This window comes from Rhinoraja longicauda, chromosome 27 (genome assembly GCF_053455715.1).
Source record: "Rhinoraja longicauda isolate Sanriku21f chromosome 27, sRhiLon1.1, whole genome shotgun sequence".
NCBI lineage: Eukaryota > Metazoa > Chordata > Chondrichthyes > Rajiformes > Arhynchobatidae > Rhinoraja > Rhinoraja longicauda.
In genome coordinates, this window is record NC_135979.1 from 6420067 (window position 1) to 6439027 (window position 18961).

The 18961-nt window shown below is 41.4% G+C and overlaps 1 protein-coding gene across 1 annotated transcript; it reads right to left on the reverse strand.

Annotated features, from left to right (window-relative positions):
* Window positions 1-1712: 1712 nt before the first annotated feature.
* On the reverse strand, window positions 1713-18889 carry snrnp40 (small nuclear ribonucleoprotein 40 (U5)). Its single transcript, XM_078422897.1, has 10 exons — window positions 18716-18889; window positions 12667-12796; window positions 10310-10403; window positions 9230-9395; window positions 8375-8497; window positions 5424-5544; window positions 4298-4380; window positions 3502-3563; window positions 3013-3116; window positions 1713-2062 (listed from the first exon to the last, which is right to left on the reverse strand). The coding sequence occupies exons 1-10, from the start codon at window positions 18827-18829 to the stop codon at window positions 2013-2015; spliced, it is 1047 nt and encodes a 348-aa protein (XP_078279023.1). The 5' UTR covers window positions 18830-18889; the 3' UTR covers window positions 1713-2012.
* Window positions 18890-18961: the final 72 nt, after the last annotated feature.

Genomic DNA, 18961 nt, shown 5'->3' on the forward strand with positions numbered 1-18961 from the left:
TTGAAGGGAGCTGCAGTTGTAGCCCAGTTCGTCACAAAAGCTAGTTTCCACCCCAATCGACTGAATCTACACTTCACACTGCCTTGGGAAAGCAGCCAAAATAATCAAAGACAATTTTCTGCCCAACCAATCCTTCTTCTACCACCTCCTGTTGGGTAAGAGATGCAAAAACTTGAAAGCAAATACCACCAGATTCAGGAACAGCTTCTCCCCCAATGTTATTGGATTACTGAATGATCCTCACATAAGGTGGGGCATGGTCCTGGTCTTCCAACCTTCCTCATTTCGAGCCTTACACATTTTATTTTAATCTGCACTTTCCCTGTAACCAGACCTCCCAACATTTGATTTCATAAATTCATAATTTTGATGTCCAAAATTCAGAATTTTACATCAAAATTCATAATATGGCACGTAATGCAACTTTTCAGCAAACAATAAGTATGCAGGCCAAATGCGCATACGCATTGCGCTACATTCATGTGTGAAAAACGACTTATTTCCAACAGTCTGTAGTTCTTGGACTACATGTACAATGTCAGGCCTATCATGAGTATATTCTGCTATTTATAGAAAGGTTATTGAACAGAAATACTATTTACAACACAAAGAAAAATGATTTTGTTTTGTTTTTTCTATTTTGCTTTTTCCTTACACATCCCAATTCTCTTGATATTGAATAAAAGAACAATGGTCATAAAATGTATGACTAAGTTATGAAGAAAGAGTTTCATTTAAAACTGCACATACCTAATTTCATTGAAGACATACTCGCTCTGCATGTTGGCTTTAGTTGAAGCCTACACTTATAGTTGAACAACTAGCACTCTCATCAGTCCCACTCCTCTTCCGCTTCAGATCATGAAATGTTTTTGAACAAGCAAGCCACTGAATGTTCTTGTAGACATGCTTGCTCTCATCTTGGTTTTGGTCACACGGCTATCCGGACGTACGCATACACGGTGTAAACAGTACTGACAGCAGATGGATCTGCATGCGTACTCTATTGTCCGCAACTGTTAATGCGCTATATATCCCCGATTGTCGTCGCCGATGGCTCCCATGGTGACGCACATGTTGATATATGCTACTCGACTAAGCATACGGAAGGATTTCAGAGCGCGAGTCTGTGACCGTGCTAACAAGGATCGCAATACAACGCATGGATATTGACCATCCGAAAACAGTCGGTAATTTCAATCAATCCTATACCATCTGGCATATATCGAGTGGCCAAATTGACAAATTGAAATTACCGACTGTTTTGCAGAAAAATGTGAGGAGAAATCGGAATGGCGGAAATGAAATAAGAAAGCGGAAACCTTCCGCCAAATTCGTAAGGATTGGGAGGTCCGTGTAACTCTAACACGATAATGCTATATTCTACACTCTGGTATCTGTCTCTTTGCACTATGTTATACTTGTGCATGACTTGACTGGATTACACAGAAATAAAGTTCTTCATTTGGTACATGTAATAAACCAATGCATCCATATCTTAAACTAGAACGAACTAAATGTAGAAGTGTGAAATCAAGATTCTTTCACAAGGAAATTATATTCAACAATTAGAATTAAACTAGTAATCAGTTAAGTGTTGAAAAATGTAAACTAAAATATCTAGTCTAGTATTAGTGATGCTTATTCTATATAATTATTAGAAATGAAGGACATTTTCATCCACTGTTCACACCAACTTCCAGGCATTGTTTTAAGCAAAAGAAATGTCAATTTATTTTTCCCCCAATATAAAAAGCACTATACAGTCATATTATGAAACTGAAACCCAGGCCAGGATTTCCAAGTACAGAAACTGTGTAGATTCAGATTCAGAAACAACGAGTTTGCATTCACATTGCTGAATGCATGAACTGCCAGGCTCATTTGCCTCGTCATGAAACACAAGTCGTGTGTATATGTACATACATATTTTTAAACTTGGCATTACTTTTTCCCTGGGAATCAAACAGTTTCTGGGCAGTAACGGGTTCCTCTGCACAGGCTGTTCCTCTTCACTGAATCTCTCCAAGGTAGAGTCTTTTATCACTCGATGCAGATAGAACTGAAGGAATAAAAACAACGATCTGTCAATGCAACAACCACTCATAAATTATAAAACTGAATTGCAGTTGTTCTGAAATACTGTTTTATCTACCATTATTTGGATGCAACAAAAGCTTCACTGCATTAAAAAAAGCGAACATTAATAGGGGTTAATGCGATCACAGCAGCAAGCCTACCAAAGGAATTGTTTCTGGCAAAACATCAAACAGATTGAAATTACACGCTCATAAAGTTTATTACATTACAAATAATTCAGTATTTTCTCCAATCATAGAATATGTGTATGTACGGGTATCGCTGGGCGGCACGGACTTGGTGGGCCGAAAAGGCCTGTTTCCGGCTGTGTATATATATGATATGATAATGAGTCTGAGCACAAAATCAGTAAGGAATCTTTTGCATATACAGAAAAAGGGAGAACATTTTTAATCTAACATCTGTGCTATTGATATATTTTGAAGTGCTTTACAGTCAATGAATGACAGCAAGGGTTTTAGAGTAGAAGTAGGTTAGGGGTAGGAGAGGGATCGGGGTAATGCTTCCAGCGCCTTCAAGGTCGGCTGAAGGAGGCGCCCCCGGGACACAGAGGCGGTTGGGCGAGGAGAGGGACGTCGGATCGCAGGTCAAGATGGTTGAGAGTGATGGAGGAGGCCCCTGGGGCTTACCTGGGTCGGGAGACGCTCCAGTACATCGAGCTTGTGGACTGGACTTTGTGGACTTCTGTAAATCGCGCCAAAATATGGCGACTCATAAGTGTGCGGGTTAGAATTTCACTGTGCAGTGCATAGGTGACAAGAAAGAACCATTGAACGATAGCGACTAGAAGCCATCAAATAATCAGCGGCAGAAGCTAGGATACAAACGCCCGCTCCATTTCAGCGCCGACACAAGACATCTTAGAACCTTTGTTTAACCTCTCTGAAAGCATCCCAATAATACAACACTTACTGATCGGTTCTTCAGGATGAAATGCCACCTCATTCACTGAGCCTGCGTGTCCTGGTAACTTATACAGAATTCTTCGTGATGTTGTATCCCAGACATACACAAACCTAAAAGAAATAATGTCAACATTCACTGCTGAGGGGTTTAATAATCTTTTTTTCATTTTCAACAGCTTTAAATTACAAAGATTATTTAATTCAGCCTGAATTTTAGAACCTGCAGGCTTTCGCCACAAGCTGTTACGCGCTGTTAAGCAAAATATTGTTGCAGTGAACTTAATCATTTCCTATTACTTCACAAATGAAATTGAAATGATTTCCATCACTCTTTATTCCTGACATTACAAACACATTTCAGTTATCAGGTAAATGATATATTTAAAGATAATACATACAGCCCAAGGCCTGATAAGAGTTATTATTTAAACTAAATCAAATGCAAATGAATGATAAATGTATAAGGAAAGATCAGTGCTTATGAAATGATATTCACCTGTCTGCAGATCCAGCTGCTATCTTGCTCCCATCAGTTGACCATGAACATCTCAAGAGGTTCTAAAATAGATTGCATGTCATCATATTTGGCATAAGCGCATTCATATAAAAACAGACGTATTCCAACTTGCAACCTAAATGTTTACTCCTCAGTTGAACAATAATTCACAAAGCAACTGATTCCAAATATTAAAATTATACACCATAAAATACTCCATGATCTACAGCACTTGTTTATATTATCAAATCAGAAATCATTAAGCTTTGAATGTAACCAGCTATGATCATCAAAATCAGAATAATAATTAAAAGTGTTAGTTTAGTTTATTAGTTTAGAGATACAAACCCTTTGGCCCAACGAGTCCACCCCGACCAGCGATCCCCACACACTAACATTATCATACACGAGGGACAATTTACAATTTTCACCGCCAATTAGCCTACCAATTAACCTGTATGTCTTTGGAGTATGGGAGGAAACTGGAGCTCTCGGAGAAAGCCCACGCAGGTCATGGGGAGAATGTCCAAACTCTGTCCAGACAAGCACCCGTACTCAGGATCAAATCTGGGTCTATGTAAGATATTGCACTGTAAGGCAGCAGCTCTATCGCTACACCACCATGTTGTTTTAATTTAGTTTTCCGTTCTCAGCGAAAATAAATCCAATGATCGTGTTACAAATTCCAAAATATAGATGAAATTCCTGCTTCATGTTCTCAAAGTACAGTGATGCCATTACGTTATTTTTGATTGACCATGCGAACACAGTTTTAATTGAAAATAAAGACACATACCTTTTCAAAGTTGTGCACATTGCCTTGGAATATTTTTACACATCTCTCTTTTGGAGCAAATGGTCTCACATCCCAGACTCGCACTGCAAATCAAATCATAGTTTGCAATCTACTTTTGCTTTATTCAGAAGTATTTTTTTAATAAAAATGCAGCATAAGCAATAAAGATTCCCAGCAACCTCACCCACCATAGTTTATTGTTTGGCTCGCTTCAATCTTCATTCATTTACCAGAGCACAACACCAAAAAGGCAAAACAAAACACAAGGCAGCTTCACTTTGTTCACCTACCCCCATTTTGGGAAACTTCAAAAAGGAACTCTGGCAATTTGAGTAGAGGTGTGGTGTGGTTGCACCAGGAACAGGATGGAAAGAAATTATAGCATAATGTTCTCAATGTTTCATATTCTGCTAGGTTGCCAATTTGCAGGTATGATTTCGGATCCAAGCAGTTAGCTCATTACAACTGGTTGGCCACTGTTAGCACACCTTCAGTGGGCAAACATTAAGCAGATGGCATTTGTCCAAATGAATTGTCATTTTCGCTGGAACGGAGGCGATTCTAGATTCCAGTACTATTCCAAGATGTCAGTTTATAACCTAAATAATACGGCAATATGTGCATTAATTTGATGATGGAACGTTGTGTTTTCATCAATTATTTGGAAAGCTGTGTCTTAAAAGCACTGCAAAAGCAAGTTCATCAGTAATATTCAAAATGGAGTGAACCTGGAACATGAATGGCTTTAGAGAAGTAGGGAAAGGACAGTTGAGCCAGATAATTTTGACAAGGAACTGGCACATACACAATGCCCACCATCTGGGCTGTAACATTCAATGACACCATTTGTGAGATCTTGTGAGCAAATTTTCAGGCAAAGCAAAGTTGCCTTCTTGAAAAAAAGAGGTCATTCAATGGATCTGTAAAAGTTATTTTGAGACATCAACTGGATGTGATAACCTACTGAAACTACTGATAAGCTATTGATAACTATGCAAACAGCAACCTTTCATCCATATAAGATTTCCAAAAAGTCACAGGATTTTTATCAACTCATGTCTTCATTCTCCAAGTTTACTGAATCAAAAGGCTAATTCTTCTTCTTTAGAAAGACAAATGTTCTTACCTGTATTGTCCATAGAATTAGAAAGAAGATAAGAGCCATCCCCACTTAGAGCCAAGCCAGTTACCGAGTCTGTATGACCACGCATGGTATAAATTAATTTGTTTTGTCGGAGGTCCCAAACCTAAATTGAAAAGTTCACATTGGTAGGTAATTGATCACTGTAGTATTTAAGAAAGTCTCAAAATCTACAATAACAGATTTTCTTTTATTGCTGGTGTTTACGGCAAAGCAAACAAGGCCATGAGTTTTAAAATCACATCCATTTTGCATTTATACTCTGGATTCTACATCATGTATCAGAATATGGACATCTTCCTACAAATGCAGTGTAGCTTTTCTAAAAATTATTTCGAGATCACTGTTTCAACATATAGTTAACTGTGATAGTTAATCTATATGATCAATTCATGTCTAGGTTTCTTATTTTTGGCAATGGTTCTGACTGGTTTTTCAAGAGTTTTATTCAATGTACAATGGATACAATGTACACAGCATTCCTTATAAAATAGATTAGATCGTGATCCTCTTAAGATGTTCAAATCCAAGGGTCTTCTGCGACAGTTTCACATCGGACTTATTTCCCTTGAACAGCTTCAGTGATGGGTAAGCAAAATGAAGATAGAAAAGACAAGGTGACTTGCCCTTCAATTCCAAATGTGCAAGATCCCAAACCAGAGAATAAACTATGTTCAGAAACATAAGCATGATACGGTTTGTAGGAAAGAATTGCAGATGCTGGTTTAAATCGAAGGAAGACACAAAATGCTGGAGTAACTCAGCGGTACAGGCAGCATCTCTGGAGAGAATGGGTGACGTATCGGGTCGAGACCCTTCTTCGTGATACGGTAATTTTGTTCCCTTCCGTCAATGTTCTCCCATTCCAATTGGTATGGAGTGCACGTAGGACATTTCATGGATTGCAGCTTTGATATCTTGACAGCAGACAGTGCAATGAGAAGGGGCATATAGAGTTCAATCTTGTTCATTGCCAATAAATGCACACTGGATGTTGTTTAACAATTTGGAGCGGGATATTTTGTCAATCACCAGGAGCGAATAGGCAGCACTGCCACTGACTGAGCTGGCTAAATTCTAAAGAATATCCGATTTAGTCTGCAGATGATAGTGACTTCTGGCAGCTCTCCAATACAATCTGAAGTAGCTCAAAGCTGGACTCTGCAGCGTGCTGTTAACCATGAGCAGCAGCAACATACAGCCCCACAATATGGCCCAGCATATCTCTCTCTCTGCCATAACCATTAAGCCAAGAGCAATAACCATGGTTTAATTAAGATTGTGAAGGGCATGCTGCAAAGTAACATTGAGGTGCAAATTTGAAGTGGCAATATACAACTACATGCATGCTAAACAATAAAAGCAGAGTGCAATAGGCAAAACCAAGTCATCTTACAAGCATTGAATTAAATCCTACCATGTTTCATTGTGAATAGTGGACAAATAAACAACTATCCCAAGGTAACAGCACCATTGACATGTGAAGGCCAAAGATACATTTGCAACCATGTTAGGTCAAAAATGCATGGTGCATGATCTATACTGGCTTCCTCCTAGCATCACCATCAGAGAAGCCAGTCTTTGGTCAATTCCATTCACGCCTCATGACATTAAGAAATAGCTAATGCATTGGATACAGCACAGGCCATGGGACCAGTCAATACACTGGCTGAAGTACCGACAATCTTGCTTCAGACTGGCCATATATTTAATCAAACAATCCCAGAAACTGAACTGAACAAGCACAAGAAAAGATCAGAGGCTAGAGCAAGTGACGTACCTCCTCACATCCAAACATCCATCCATCTGCAAACACAAATCAATGCTGGGGGGGGGTGTGGAGCTCCTGCTACACTCAATCTCAAAACCATCCCGGGTGAGGCAGGCTCTTTGTTTGGGACCCTGCCAACACCATTAAAATCCACTCTCTCCACTGCCAGAGATCGGTGACCAGAGGATATATAATCGACAAAATGCAATGCAGTTACTTGTCCTGGCTACTCCAAGATCACAAGATCACCTTCCAAACCTGCCAATTCTACCAACTAGAACAATAGCTTCAGGGACATGGAATCAACACCATCTCCAGATTCTCCACCAAGTTATACAACATTCTGACTTGTAAATGTATTGTCATTCCTTCAGAGTTGCTGGGCCTAAATCTAAGAACTTCAAAATATTCTTAGAATATGAAACCAAATAAAACACAGAAATTCAAGACACTAGCTAACCCAGGCAGTGTTGCAGCACTAATGTTTTAGGTGCCGGAGCTGTCACCGGGGCCGGAGCGGCCGCTGTTAAATTGCCCGCTAGTTAAAATTCCCCGGTTTATTTTGGCTTTTTTTTTTTACAGGAGGTGCTGGAGCAGCGCTCCAGTAGCACTGCACCCCTGAACCCAGGTAAACTTCCCATCCTAGCACCCTCCAGCTAACCCCTACTGAAAAATCAGAGTTGGACAACAACAGGATAAGAATTAGCTGTGGCCTACAATACAGCATAGTGTTGTATTAAAATATCATGGGCATTGAGATGAGGTATCGAAAATTTCCTTTGAGGAATAAACAATTCACTAGAACAAGAGCTTTTCACAAAAACACCCATGGGTTTTCTACTGGACAGCATCAAAAGCCGCACAACAGGTTTTGATAATACCACCATGGGATGTGTTAAGCAGAATGTTGGAGCACAAAATATTTTGTCGGTTCCAAATCATTTGACCTATTTCTATAGAAACCTACTTATTAAACACAAAATCAAACCACGTCAGTGTTCAATCAAAAATGAAAATGATGGAAATACAAGGTCACGTTATGAAAAGAGCAAAAGCTAAGAATTTTTTTTTTTTAAATCAGCCTTTGCTTTTTTTAAATACTTTTAATTATGATTTTAGTGTTACATTCCTACAAATAAATGATTCACTCCAAAGTGCATCTTACCTTAATGTCGTTATCAATACCACCAGAGATAATCTGATCACTTGTGTCATTAAATGTCGCTGCTAGTACTTGGTACGTGTTTTGAAACGTATGGATTGCAGCCTTCTTCCGAATGTCCCATAACTGGGTTCAGAAAAATAAATACAATTTAGCTGTTGCCATACATTTTGAATTACAAAAGTAGTAAGCAAGGTGAAGGATAAACTGTAAAGGGCAAAAGAGAAAGTCCTTCAGAATACTATACATTTGCTATTAAAAAATAATCTTCCTTTAATCTTAACATCACCTTTCACAAATTTTAGCAATTACAGCTTGCAAGTATGTAGTCCAGCCAATATATCTTTCATATTTTTCTGTTTTTTGATAGTTAACACTTTTAAGACTACAGTTCAATAATCTAATGCTTGTTCAAATGGTAATTCCCGATGTACAAAACCAGACTCTGGCTGTCAATGGGATAAGGCACAATATCCACATAAATCTCATTCTTACCCAATGCACACTTTCCAACAAGGAATAAATCAACAATCATCGGAAGCGAAAATTACAGCAAACCCCTTGCAACTTCATCCTTTCACTTGAGTTAATGATAACATTGAACTGCATTTAAAATTAAAATATGAAAATTCAGCAGACCCAAGGCAAAAATCTGGGACATATACAGCCAGATTTCATTAGATAAACTCCAATCATCAGCAGGACTCAAATATTCAGACATAAATGTAGAATATACTTCTTTTGTGCTAGTACCTTTCAGTTCTTTTGAACTTGTGAACAACAACTAGTTTTTACTGATTTTGGTAAACCAGAGGATCAGAAAATCTCAGAGTGCCCCAAATGTTAAATTGTGATCACCTTCACTGTTCCGTCATCGCTTCCTGTACAGACCAACTGTGGTCCCCTTCTGGCTGGATAACACGAATTCACAAAGGATGTGTGACCTTTCAGTCTCTTAATTCTTTCACCCGTTTCACTGTCCCACACTGCTACAGTTTTGTCTGTTGATGCTGAAAAAAGCATGCTGAGAATAAAACAAATCAAAGTAAATCGATGAACAATAGGCCAACAGAAGTAGATGAAGGTGGGAAAATATATAATTTTATTAATTGATGTGCACTTTATTTTATTTGGTGAAATGCAGTTAATTTTTCTGATTCTTTTGTTCTTTTCTGATTCTTCTGCTCAACGCAATGCCTTACAGCCATCTCTCCTCAATGCCTGTACCAGAATGACAGAGGTGTGAATAGGTGACTCAATTGGTATAAAAGAGGGACAATACAGAGTGATTGAAAAGCAAATCTGATGAAAGGTCATCAATCTGAAATGGTAACCTTTTGCATCAACTCCAGATAACCTATTCAATTGTGACACTAGTATTGTCTGTGTCAATGTTGCACATTCTCCCGCGATTGTGTGGGTTTCCTCTAACATTCCAAAAGCACGTGGGTTTGTCGGTTAATTGCACTAAGTGAACAGGTTTAGAATTGGGGGGGGGGGGGGGGGGGAGAATGAAAAAGAGAGTGGAGAGGAATATGGAAAGAATAAAAAGGAATTAGCATAGGATTAGTGAAAATGATTGCCCGATGGTCAACATGGACTCGGTGAGCCCGTTTCTGTGCTCTGTGACCATAATAAACTAAAGTAATTTGACACTAAATTTTAAACCATACAAAGAGAAGAAGGCAGAAAAGTAATTTTGAGATTCGTGAGATGGTGAAATCAACAAAGCATAGGGAGAGGCAAGCTTGTTGAATGGTGCATTTGTTTTGTGATGAAATAAAAATGAGCAGTTTTGGAGATTTTGAATCAATCTTTAGAAAAATTGCTGCTGGAACAGTTTCACTGGACTGGAAAATTAGACATGTTGATAAAGAACAGTTTTAATCAATAAAGAAATCAGGCCACAGAATTATGACAAGTATAATATTACAGTACCTGCCATCTGTGTTATAATGCAATTCCATCACTGCTCCACTGTGACCTTTCAATGTAGCATAATTATCGCATTCGCCAAACACATTCCAAAATACTGAAAGGAGCAAAAGACAATACATGAAGGTTCAAACTACATGGGCTTTGTGGACTTTCCAAAACAACACAAGCTTTTAGCCACAGAGACACAAGAAACAGCAGATGCTGGAATCTTGAGCAAAACACAGAATGCTGGAAGAACACAGCGGGTCAGGCAGCATCTGTGGAGGGAAAGGACACATGTTCTTCAGACCGATTGGAATCTATCCATTCCCTGCACAGATGCTAAATGACCCAATGAGTTCCTCCAGCACACTGCGTTTTACAGATGCTTTCAGCCACCTGCAGACAGCATAAATCTAAAGCAAGATAATGCATCAAACATACTACAAATTTGAACAGAAACTACCAGAAAATCATTCAGTCGAGCAGCATTCTCAGAGAAAAAAAAAAGCATGGAAGTTCACAGGGTCAAAACATCTGTATGCCATTAGACCAAATGGCCTTATGCTTTATTCACAAAATGCTGGAGTAACTCAGCAGGTCGGGCAGCATCTCGGGAGAGAAGGAATGGGTGACGTTTCGGGTCGAGACCCTTCTTCAAAATCGATTTGTACCAGCATCTGCAGTTATTTTCTTATATGGCCTTATGCTTTACTGTGTTCCTTCAAATATCTGCAGCTAAAATATCTCATAGTTATTAATCACATTATTCTTGCAGCTATAAGCGATTTCCCTACATATTTCCTCCTGTAACTTCCACTGATAAAAGGGTCAATTGTAAAATCCCATCTGTGATCGCCCCCTCCTTATTTCTCAATTCTACCCACCTCACCGGATGACCCTCAGGAACACCATTATCATGCTCCCCCTAATCAAAAACGTCCCCATATTTATGGAGTAGATGGCAGTGTTTTGGTAAGTGGCAAAGCTGGTTCTGAATACCACAGCACAGCCAGGATATTGTTGAGGTCCGAACCTTTGTTGTGAGCCGTTTCTTGATTTTACAAGCAAATTGATCAAAGGCTAGCTAGCTACGGCTAGCTACTCTGATGGTAAATACTCTAGCAGGGTGCAGGGACGGAGTATTTATCGAACACCTTTGACAGAAGATGATTTTAAATGCTTCAAATTTGATATTTTTCAAACGGAATGATTAGAATGGTGCCATGCGGACCATTTCCTGTTTGATTTCAAATAAGCTCAGGGTGTACGCAAAGCAGCTTTAATAAGAGTCACAATTTATCAGCTAAAACTAGTCACCATACAACCAATCATAAATTCTTATGTTACACAGCTCAACGTCACCAGATACACAAAGCCACAAACAAAGCCCTACATTTGCTCTGATGGGTGTTTTTAACATTCAAACGAGACGATAAACATTTTCCACTCACAAATATCATGCCAACATATCAGACCATGGCTGATTCGTGCCTCAATCCATTTACCCATCTTTGACTCACATATCCATAAACACTCCATCGACAGGGGTTATAGGGAGAAAGCAGGAGAACGGGGTTAGGAGGGAAGAGATAGATTAGCCATGATTGAATGTTGGAGTAGACTTGATGGGTCGAATGGCCTAATTCTGCTCTTATTACATGACTTCATGACATCTATTTGAGAGGACATCCTGGATCTCTGCTCATTTTCTGAGAAAAAAATGCTTTGTTAACGTGCTAATTTTCAAATCTTGCAATTCTACTGATTTACTTTGAGAGTATAGATCTTTATGTAACCACTTATCAAATCGATATCATTTTAAGCATCTTGTTTCGAGTATATTTCAGCCACAAGTGAATAGAAATTTATGAACCTCTTAAAACCATTTGCTAGATGTATAAAATTGGATACTGTTATCATCGTGGCAATTAGTGGATCGATTCTATGTGGATTATGATGAAGATGCTCTAAAAATAGGCTCATTTTCTAATGGTTGAATTCCAATTTTATTGAGAAAGGCCAACATTCCATTAATGGTTACTTTTTGTGCCTAATTTTCAGCAATATACATACTAAAGCTTCCATCACTTTGTTCCGCCACAATTTGCATTATTTCACCCATTGTGAAAGTATTATAATGTTCCTTGGTTTCAAAGACCTCATACTTGCACCATTCAATTACACCAAAGTAGAGAATTTAAACTTTGGCTTCCAATTGATGCAGTAAAACAAAAACTGCATCACCATTAATGAAACAATAAATCCTGTAGTTTCAAACATAAATAAATCTCAGTTATACCTACCAAATACTGTGGTTCGTAATGACAGAAAACAGTTCAAAACAGAAATGCAATTAAATAATTGCTCTCACTTACATATGAGTCGATCAAATCCTGCAGATGCCAGTGTTGATCCATTCGGGTGAAATTTACAACAATAAACTTCTCCCTCGTGACCCGTTAAAAGCATTATGGGAGCTTGAAGACTCGAGGTTCTTGGGGGCCCCTATATGATTGGCAGAAAATCAAAAGACAAAATGATCAGTAATTTTAGTGACTCCAAGATAACTACTTTCACCGTGTCCCCCATTTTGCATAGGCCATGGGAAAATGGAAACCTCTCAACAAACCTCCAACTTAAACTGTATGAAAGGTCCAAATATAGATAGGGTGATCGCTTCGCAGAATACCGTCATTCAGTCTGTGAAGGATATCCCAAGCTCCCAGTCACAGTCACCTTAATTCTCCATCCCACTCCCTCGGTCTTCAACCTCCCACACTGCCCCCAACAAAAGCTCAAGTAACAACATCTCATCGATCAAGTGGGTATGTTACAATGCTTGGAACTTAATATTCATTTAAACAATTTCACGTAAATGTTTTTCCTTTTTCCCCCCCTGTCCAATAGATGTGGCTGTACCAAATTAGGTCTATCATTTTGCTCCAATTGCTGATTTGTTACCGTGACAATTTTGAATGGAGCCTATCACAGATGTCCCGTCTGTTCTCTCCACTTCCCCTTGCTGCAACTAAATCTATTCTAAAATGGGTCCTTGACGGAAACAACCATCGCTCATTCAGTTTCTGTTTTTGACATGGGCTAATGAGTGGAACTAGGGAATTGCTCTAGGTAGACACAAAATGCTGGAGTAACAGCGCAGCATCTCTGGAGAGAAGGAAAGGGTGACGTTTCGGGTCGAGACCCTTCTTCAGACTGACGTCAGGGGAGAGGGAGGGAAGGAGATAGAATGTAGTCGCAGAGAGTACGACTGGTGGGAGAACTGGGAAGGGGGAGGGGATGGAGAGAGAGGGAAAGCAAAGATTATTTGAAGTTAGAGAAATCAATGTTCATACCGCTGGGGTGTAAGCTACCCGAGCGAAATATGAGGTGCTGGTCCTCCAATTAGGAGGCCCAGGACAGAAAAGTCAGATTGGGAATGGGAGGGGGAGTTAGTGCTGAGCAACCGGGAGATCAGGTAGGGTAAGGTGGACTAAGGTTCAGCAAAACGATCGCCGAGCCTGCACTAGGTCTCGCCGATGTACAGAAGTTGACACCTGGAACAGCAGATACAGTAGTTGAGGTTGGAGGAGGTGCAAGTGAACCTCTGCCTCACATGAAAAGACTGTCAGGGTCCTTGGATGGAGTCGAGGGGGGAGGTAAAGGGACAGGTGTTGCATCTCCTGCGGTTGCTGGGGATAGTACCTGGGGAGAGGGTGGTTTGGGACAAGTTGACCAGGGAGTTGTGGAGGGAACGGTCTCTGCGGAAAGCAGAAAGGGGTGGAGATGGGAAGATGTGGCCAGTAGTGGGATTCCGTTGGAGGCGGCGTTGGAGGATTATATGCTGTCGAGAATTGCTTTGGTTGACAACCAGCGTGGTCATGAGAAAATACCTGTGGAGACAAATCTCCCTGGAGGCCATGCACAGCAAAACAAGTATTGCAACCTTTGTCAATTGGCACATTTCAATTAAAATTACTCAAATAATCATATTCTATTGATCCATTTCAGAAAAATGTACAAATCAGTAAAATCCACTTTTTCCAATCACCATTAATTGAGACCATAATTTCCTGCATAAAGTTAAATTTGTAAAGGCAAAGCAAATAAAAATCATCCCAATATTATTTGATTGAAAGGTAGAGCATGCAAACAGGCCCTTCAGCCCACCAAGTCCAAACTAACTATTGATCACCCATTCAAATCAGTTCTTTATTATTGCACTTTCACATCCAATCTCTACATGCTAGGGGTAAGCTTACAGAGGCCAATTAACCAACAAATCCACAGCACATTGGGATGTGGGAGGAAACCGGAGCATCCGCAAGAAACCCGTGGTCACAGGGAGAGCGTGCAAACACCCCACAGCCAGATCCCAAGGTCAGGATCAAACCCAGAGTCTTTGGCCCAAGTTGCCCACACTGGCTAACATGTCCCATCTATACTAAATAACTGCCTGCATTTGACCCATATCCCTCTAAGCCTGTACCTGTCAAAATGTTTCATAAACGTTGTGATAATACCCGACTCAACTACCTCCTCCGGCAGCTCGTTCCATACACCCACCACCCTTTGTGTGAAAAGGTCACCCCCCTAGGTTCTTAATAAATCTTCCCCCCCCCCCCTCACCTTAAACCTATGTCCTCTGGTCCTTGATTCCCCTACTCTGGGCAAGACTGTGCATTTACCCGATCTACTCTTCTCATGATTTTGTACACCTCTATTAGATCACCCCTCATCCTCCTGCACTCCAAGGAATAGACTCATAGCCTGCTCAACCTCTCCATATAGCTCAGACCCTCGAGTCCTGGCAACATCTTTGTGAAACTTCTCTGCATCGCTTCTATCTTGACAACATCTTTCCTATAACATGGTGCCCATAACTGAATACAATACTCCAAATGTGGCCTCGCCTACGTCTTTTACAACTGCAACATGACCTCCCAGGTCTCTGGTGCTGCGAGGCAGCAGCTCGACCAGCTGTGCCACCTTTTTTTTGAAGTGCTGAGAATTTTCCAGCACTACATTCGTACATGGCCAGGGGGCTTACTATGACATCTGCCAGTCACACGTAAATTTTAAACCTACAATCTCCTTAAACAACAAGTTTATTACACTGACATCTTGGAATTGTGGTTCATGTCTGCCAAACACCTTTCCAAATCCCAAACCTACAAAATTCAGAATGTCAGTTTCACTGTAGTGAAAATGCCAATAACTGAGGCAAGCTGAAAAAACGTTTATTTTTAACAACACTGGCTATACAAGATCTGTTTAAAATAGGAATTTTGGTTCATAATTCACCTTGCATGCATTTCTAGCAATTTCTGCTGATCTCAGCATTACAGGGTACATTTTTTAGGCATAGTTACTATATTATTTGCCTCGTGAGCCATGACTAGTTGAACTTTTTTAGCATTTAGAAATACTAGCCTGGATAAACTGATTTGAACTTTTGGCATTTGGAGGGTTTTTTAAAAATACAGTAAACCCTCATTATAAAGTACCATAGAGGGTATTCGTTATCACCCATTGTCTGCTATAACCAAGTACGGTATAATCATTGTATATAGTTGAAACAAAGAACTGCAGATGATGGTTAATACACAAAAGGACACAAAGTGCTGGAGTAACTCAGCAGGCCAGACACATCTCTGGAGAACATGGATAGGTGACACTCTTGTTCAGACTGATTCAGTCTGCTGAGTTGCTCCAGCGCTTTGTGTCATTTCACCTTAAAACTAGGAGCCGATACCGCTGGCCTGCACCAGCGAGTCTTTCTTCACTCACCACACATTGGTTGACGCGGCTATTGTTGTGACTGACATTGTAGCCCCTGAGAACTGTGCTTTCTTCAGAACACTGCCACTGACAGGGCATGCTTGGCCACTGTGGGGCTTCCTCCCACCTCACCAGCTGCTGCTCCTTCCTGTTGGACCTCGTTTTGTCCACTCCCCGCTCCACCGCCTCCTCCTCTTGTTGCTCTGTCCACTCGCCCCCCCCCCCCCCCCCCCCCCCTGCCACCTCACTGGCGCTACCTCCTCCTTCTCCCCCGGAGTCACCGACATACTGCACCTTGGAAGATGTTGACGACTGCTGGGAAGGAGGAGGAGGAGGATGTGGTGGTGTAGTGGGGAGCAAACAAAGTGCAAGCCAACACGAATGAAGCAGCAGCAGGTGAGAGGGAAGGGAGTCCCACAGTGACCAGGCATATCCTGTCAGTGGCAGCAGCCTGAAAAAAACGCTGACCCCTGCGGCTACAATGTGAGCCGCGTGAACTCGCTCAGATCCTCCAGCAGCAAAATGATGACTAGGCAACTGCAGATACTGGAATCTTGAGCAAAACACAAAACTCAAGGAGGTCAGGCAGTATCTGTGGAGGGAATGGACAGACCACTTTTTAGGTCAGTCCCTTCTTCAGACAGATTTCACTACAGGGAGGAAAGGTGCAAAAGAGAGATGGGGACAGGCAAAGCCCAGCAAATGATAGCTGGAGACAGATATGGGAGGGCTTGATTGACAATTGGGTAGAGCAAGTTCCTCCAGGAAATTGTTTGTTCCACTGGCGGTTATTAATTTATTTTATTCTTGATTATTTTATATTATCTGCGTTTATGGTGTTATAGGCCTGTTATGTTCTTTCAAGTAGGAATTTCGTAGCTCCAAGGACGCAAAGTGCTGGAGTAACTTGGCGGCTCAGGCAGCATCTCTGGAAACATAGAGAAATAGGTGCATGTGTAGGTCGAGCCAGCACCGCCATTCAATATGATCATGGATGATCATCTAAATTCAGTACCCCATTCCTGCTTTATCCCCATATCCCTTGATTCCTTTAGCCCCAAGAGCTAAATCTAACTCTCTCTTGAAAACATCCAGTGAATTGGCCTCAACTGCCTTCAGTGGCAGAGAATTCCACAGACTCACAACTCCCTGGGTGGCAAAGTTTTTACTTATCTCACTCCCTCAATAGCAATAATGTCCTTCCTCAAATTAGAAGACCAAAATTGCACATAATACTCCTGGTGCGGTTTCCCAGGGCCCTGTACAACTGCATTAGGACCTCCTTGCTCCTAAACTCAAATCCTCTCACAATGAAGGCCAACATGCCACTAGCTTTCTTCACAGCCTGCTGTACCTGCATGCTTACTTACCCAGGTCTCATTGAACCTCCCCTTTTCCTAATCTGACACCATTCAGATAATAATCTGCCTTCCTGTTCTTGCCATCAAAGTGGACAACCTCACATGTATCCACATTATACTGCATCTGCCCAGTCACCCAACCTATCCAAGTCACCCTGCAGCCTCATAGCATCCTCATTGAAACTCACACTGCCACCCAGCTTTGTGTCATCCACAAACCTGGAGAGGTCACAATTAATTCCCTCTTCTAAATCGTTAATATATATTGTAAATAACTGGGGTCCCAGCACAGAGCCTTGCAGCACCCCACTAGTCACTGCATGGAGTACATGGATAGGTAACATTTCGGGTCGAGATCCTTCTTCAGACATAATTAAACACTCTTGACTCCAACGATAAAGATAGACATTATAAGATGCAGTTACAGGATGTCACTGATGTAACAGTCTGAAGAAGGGTCCCAAATCAAAACATCATATATTCCTTTTCTCCAGAGATCCTGCCTGTCCCGCTGAGTTACTCCAGCATTTTATGTCTATCTTCAGTGTAAGTTAGCATCTGCAGTTCCTTCCTACACAAGATGTTAACTCAAATCAACGATGGTCAGGATATTGGTTAGGCTCAGAGACAGACAAATCTGACATCTCTAGGGGAAATGCTGGGGTGACAATAACCACAAGGGTCTCCAGTCTGCCCCGGTGAGTAAAAACAGAATGGGGAAAGGGAGGGTCCCTGATCAGGCAACTGAACCATCCTACCACAACATGAGAGCAGTCCTGAACTACTGTCTACCTCATTGGAGACCATGGGACTATCTTTGATTGGACATTACTGGCTTCATCTTGCACTGGACATTATTATTCCCGAAGAAGGGCCTCGACCTGAAACATCACCTATTCCTGCTCTTCAGAGATGCTGCCTGTCGTGCTGAGTTACTCCAGCTTGATGTGTCTTTCTTTGGTGTAAACCAGCATTTGCAGTTCCTTCCTACACATTCCCTTATCGTGTACCTGTACACTGACTGTAATCGTGTATTGCCTTTCTGACTGTGTACTGACTGGGATAGTACGAAAACCAAGCTTTTCACTGTGCACGTGACAATAAACTAAACGAAACTGTCTCCGAACTCCGGCTTGGAGCTCAGCCTGAAGAAGGCACACGATTGAAGAAGGAGGATGCCTGTCCCGCTGAGTTACTCCAGCATTTTGTGTCTATCTTCGGTTCGGAGCGCGGCAGTAACGTGGCCGCCGCCGGGCCCGAACTGAGCCGAGCCACACTCACTCACCGCCTGCAGCACGGCCTGCTGTGGACCCCCCTGCACCGGGGGCAGCAGGTCGTTGCGGGGGCGCTTGGCCAGCACCAACGCCATCTCCTGCGCCTTGCGCTTCTGGTCAATCATCTTCTACTTCTTCTTAGTCGTCGCTGTCGCCGCCGCTCCGACAGCCCGTCGTCAAGGGCCTCCCCTCACCTCGCAACAACGCGCCTCCTCATTGGCCACCGCCACCCCCGCCCCGGGGTGAGGGGTCACCTC

Coding starts and splice junctions, on each gene's coding strand:
- snrnp40 (XM_078422897.1), bottom strand. CDS start 18,829: ATGATTGACCAGAAGCGCAAGGCGCAGGAGATGGCGTTGGTGCTGGCC. Junction 12,797..18,715: donor AGCAGGCCGTGCTGCAGGCG/GTGAGTGAGTGT, acceptor CCAATCATATAG/GGGCCCCCAAGAACCTCGAG. Junction 8,498..9,229: donor GCGATGACGGAACAGTGAAG/GTGATCACAATT, acceptor TTCTGAACCCAG/TTATGGGACATTCGGAAGAA.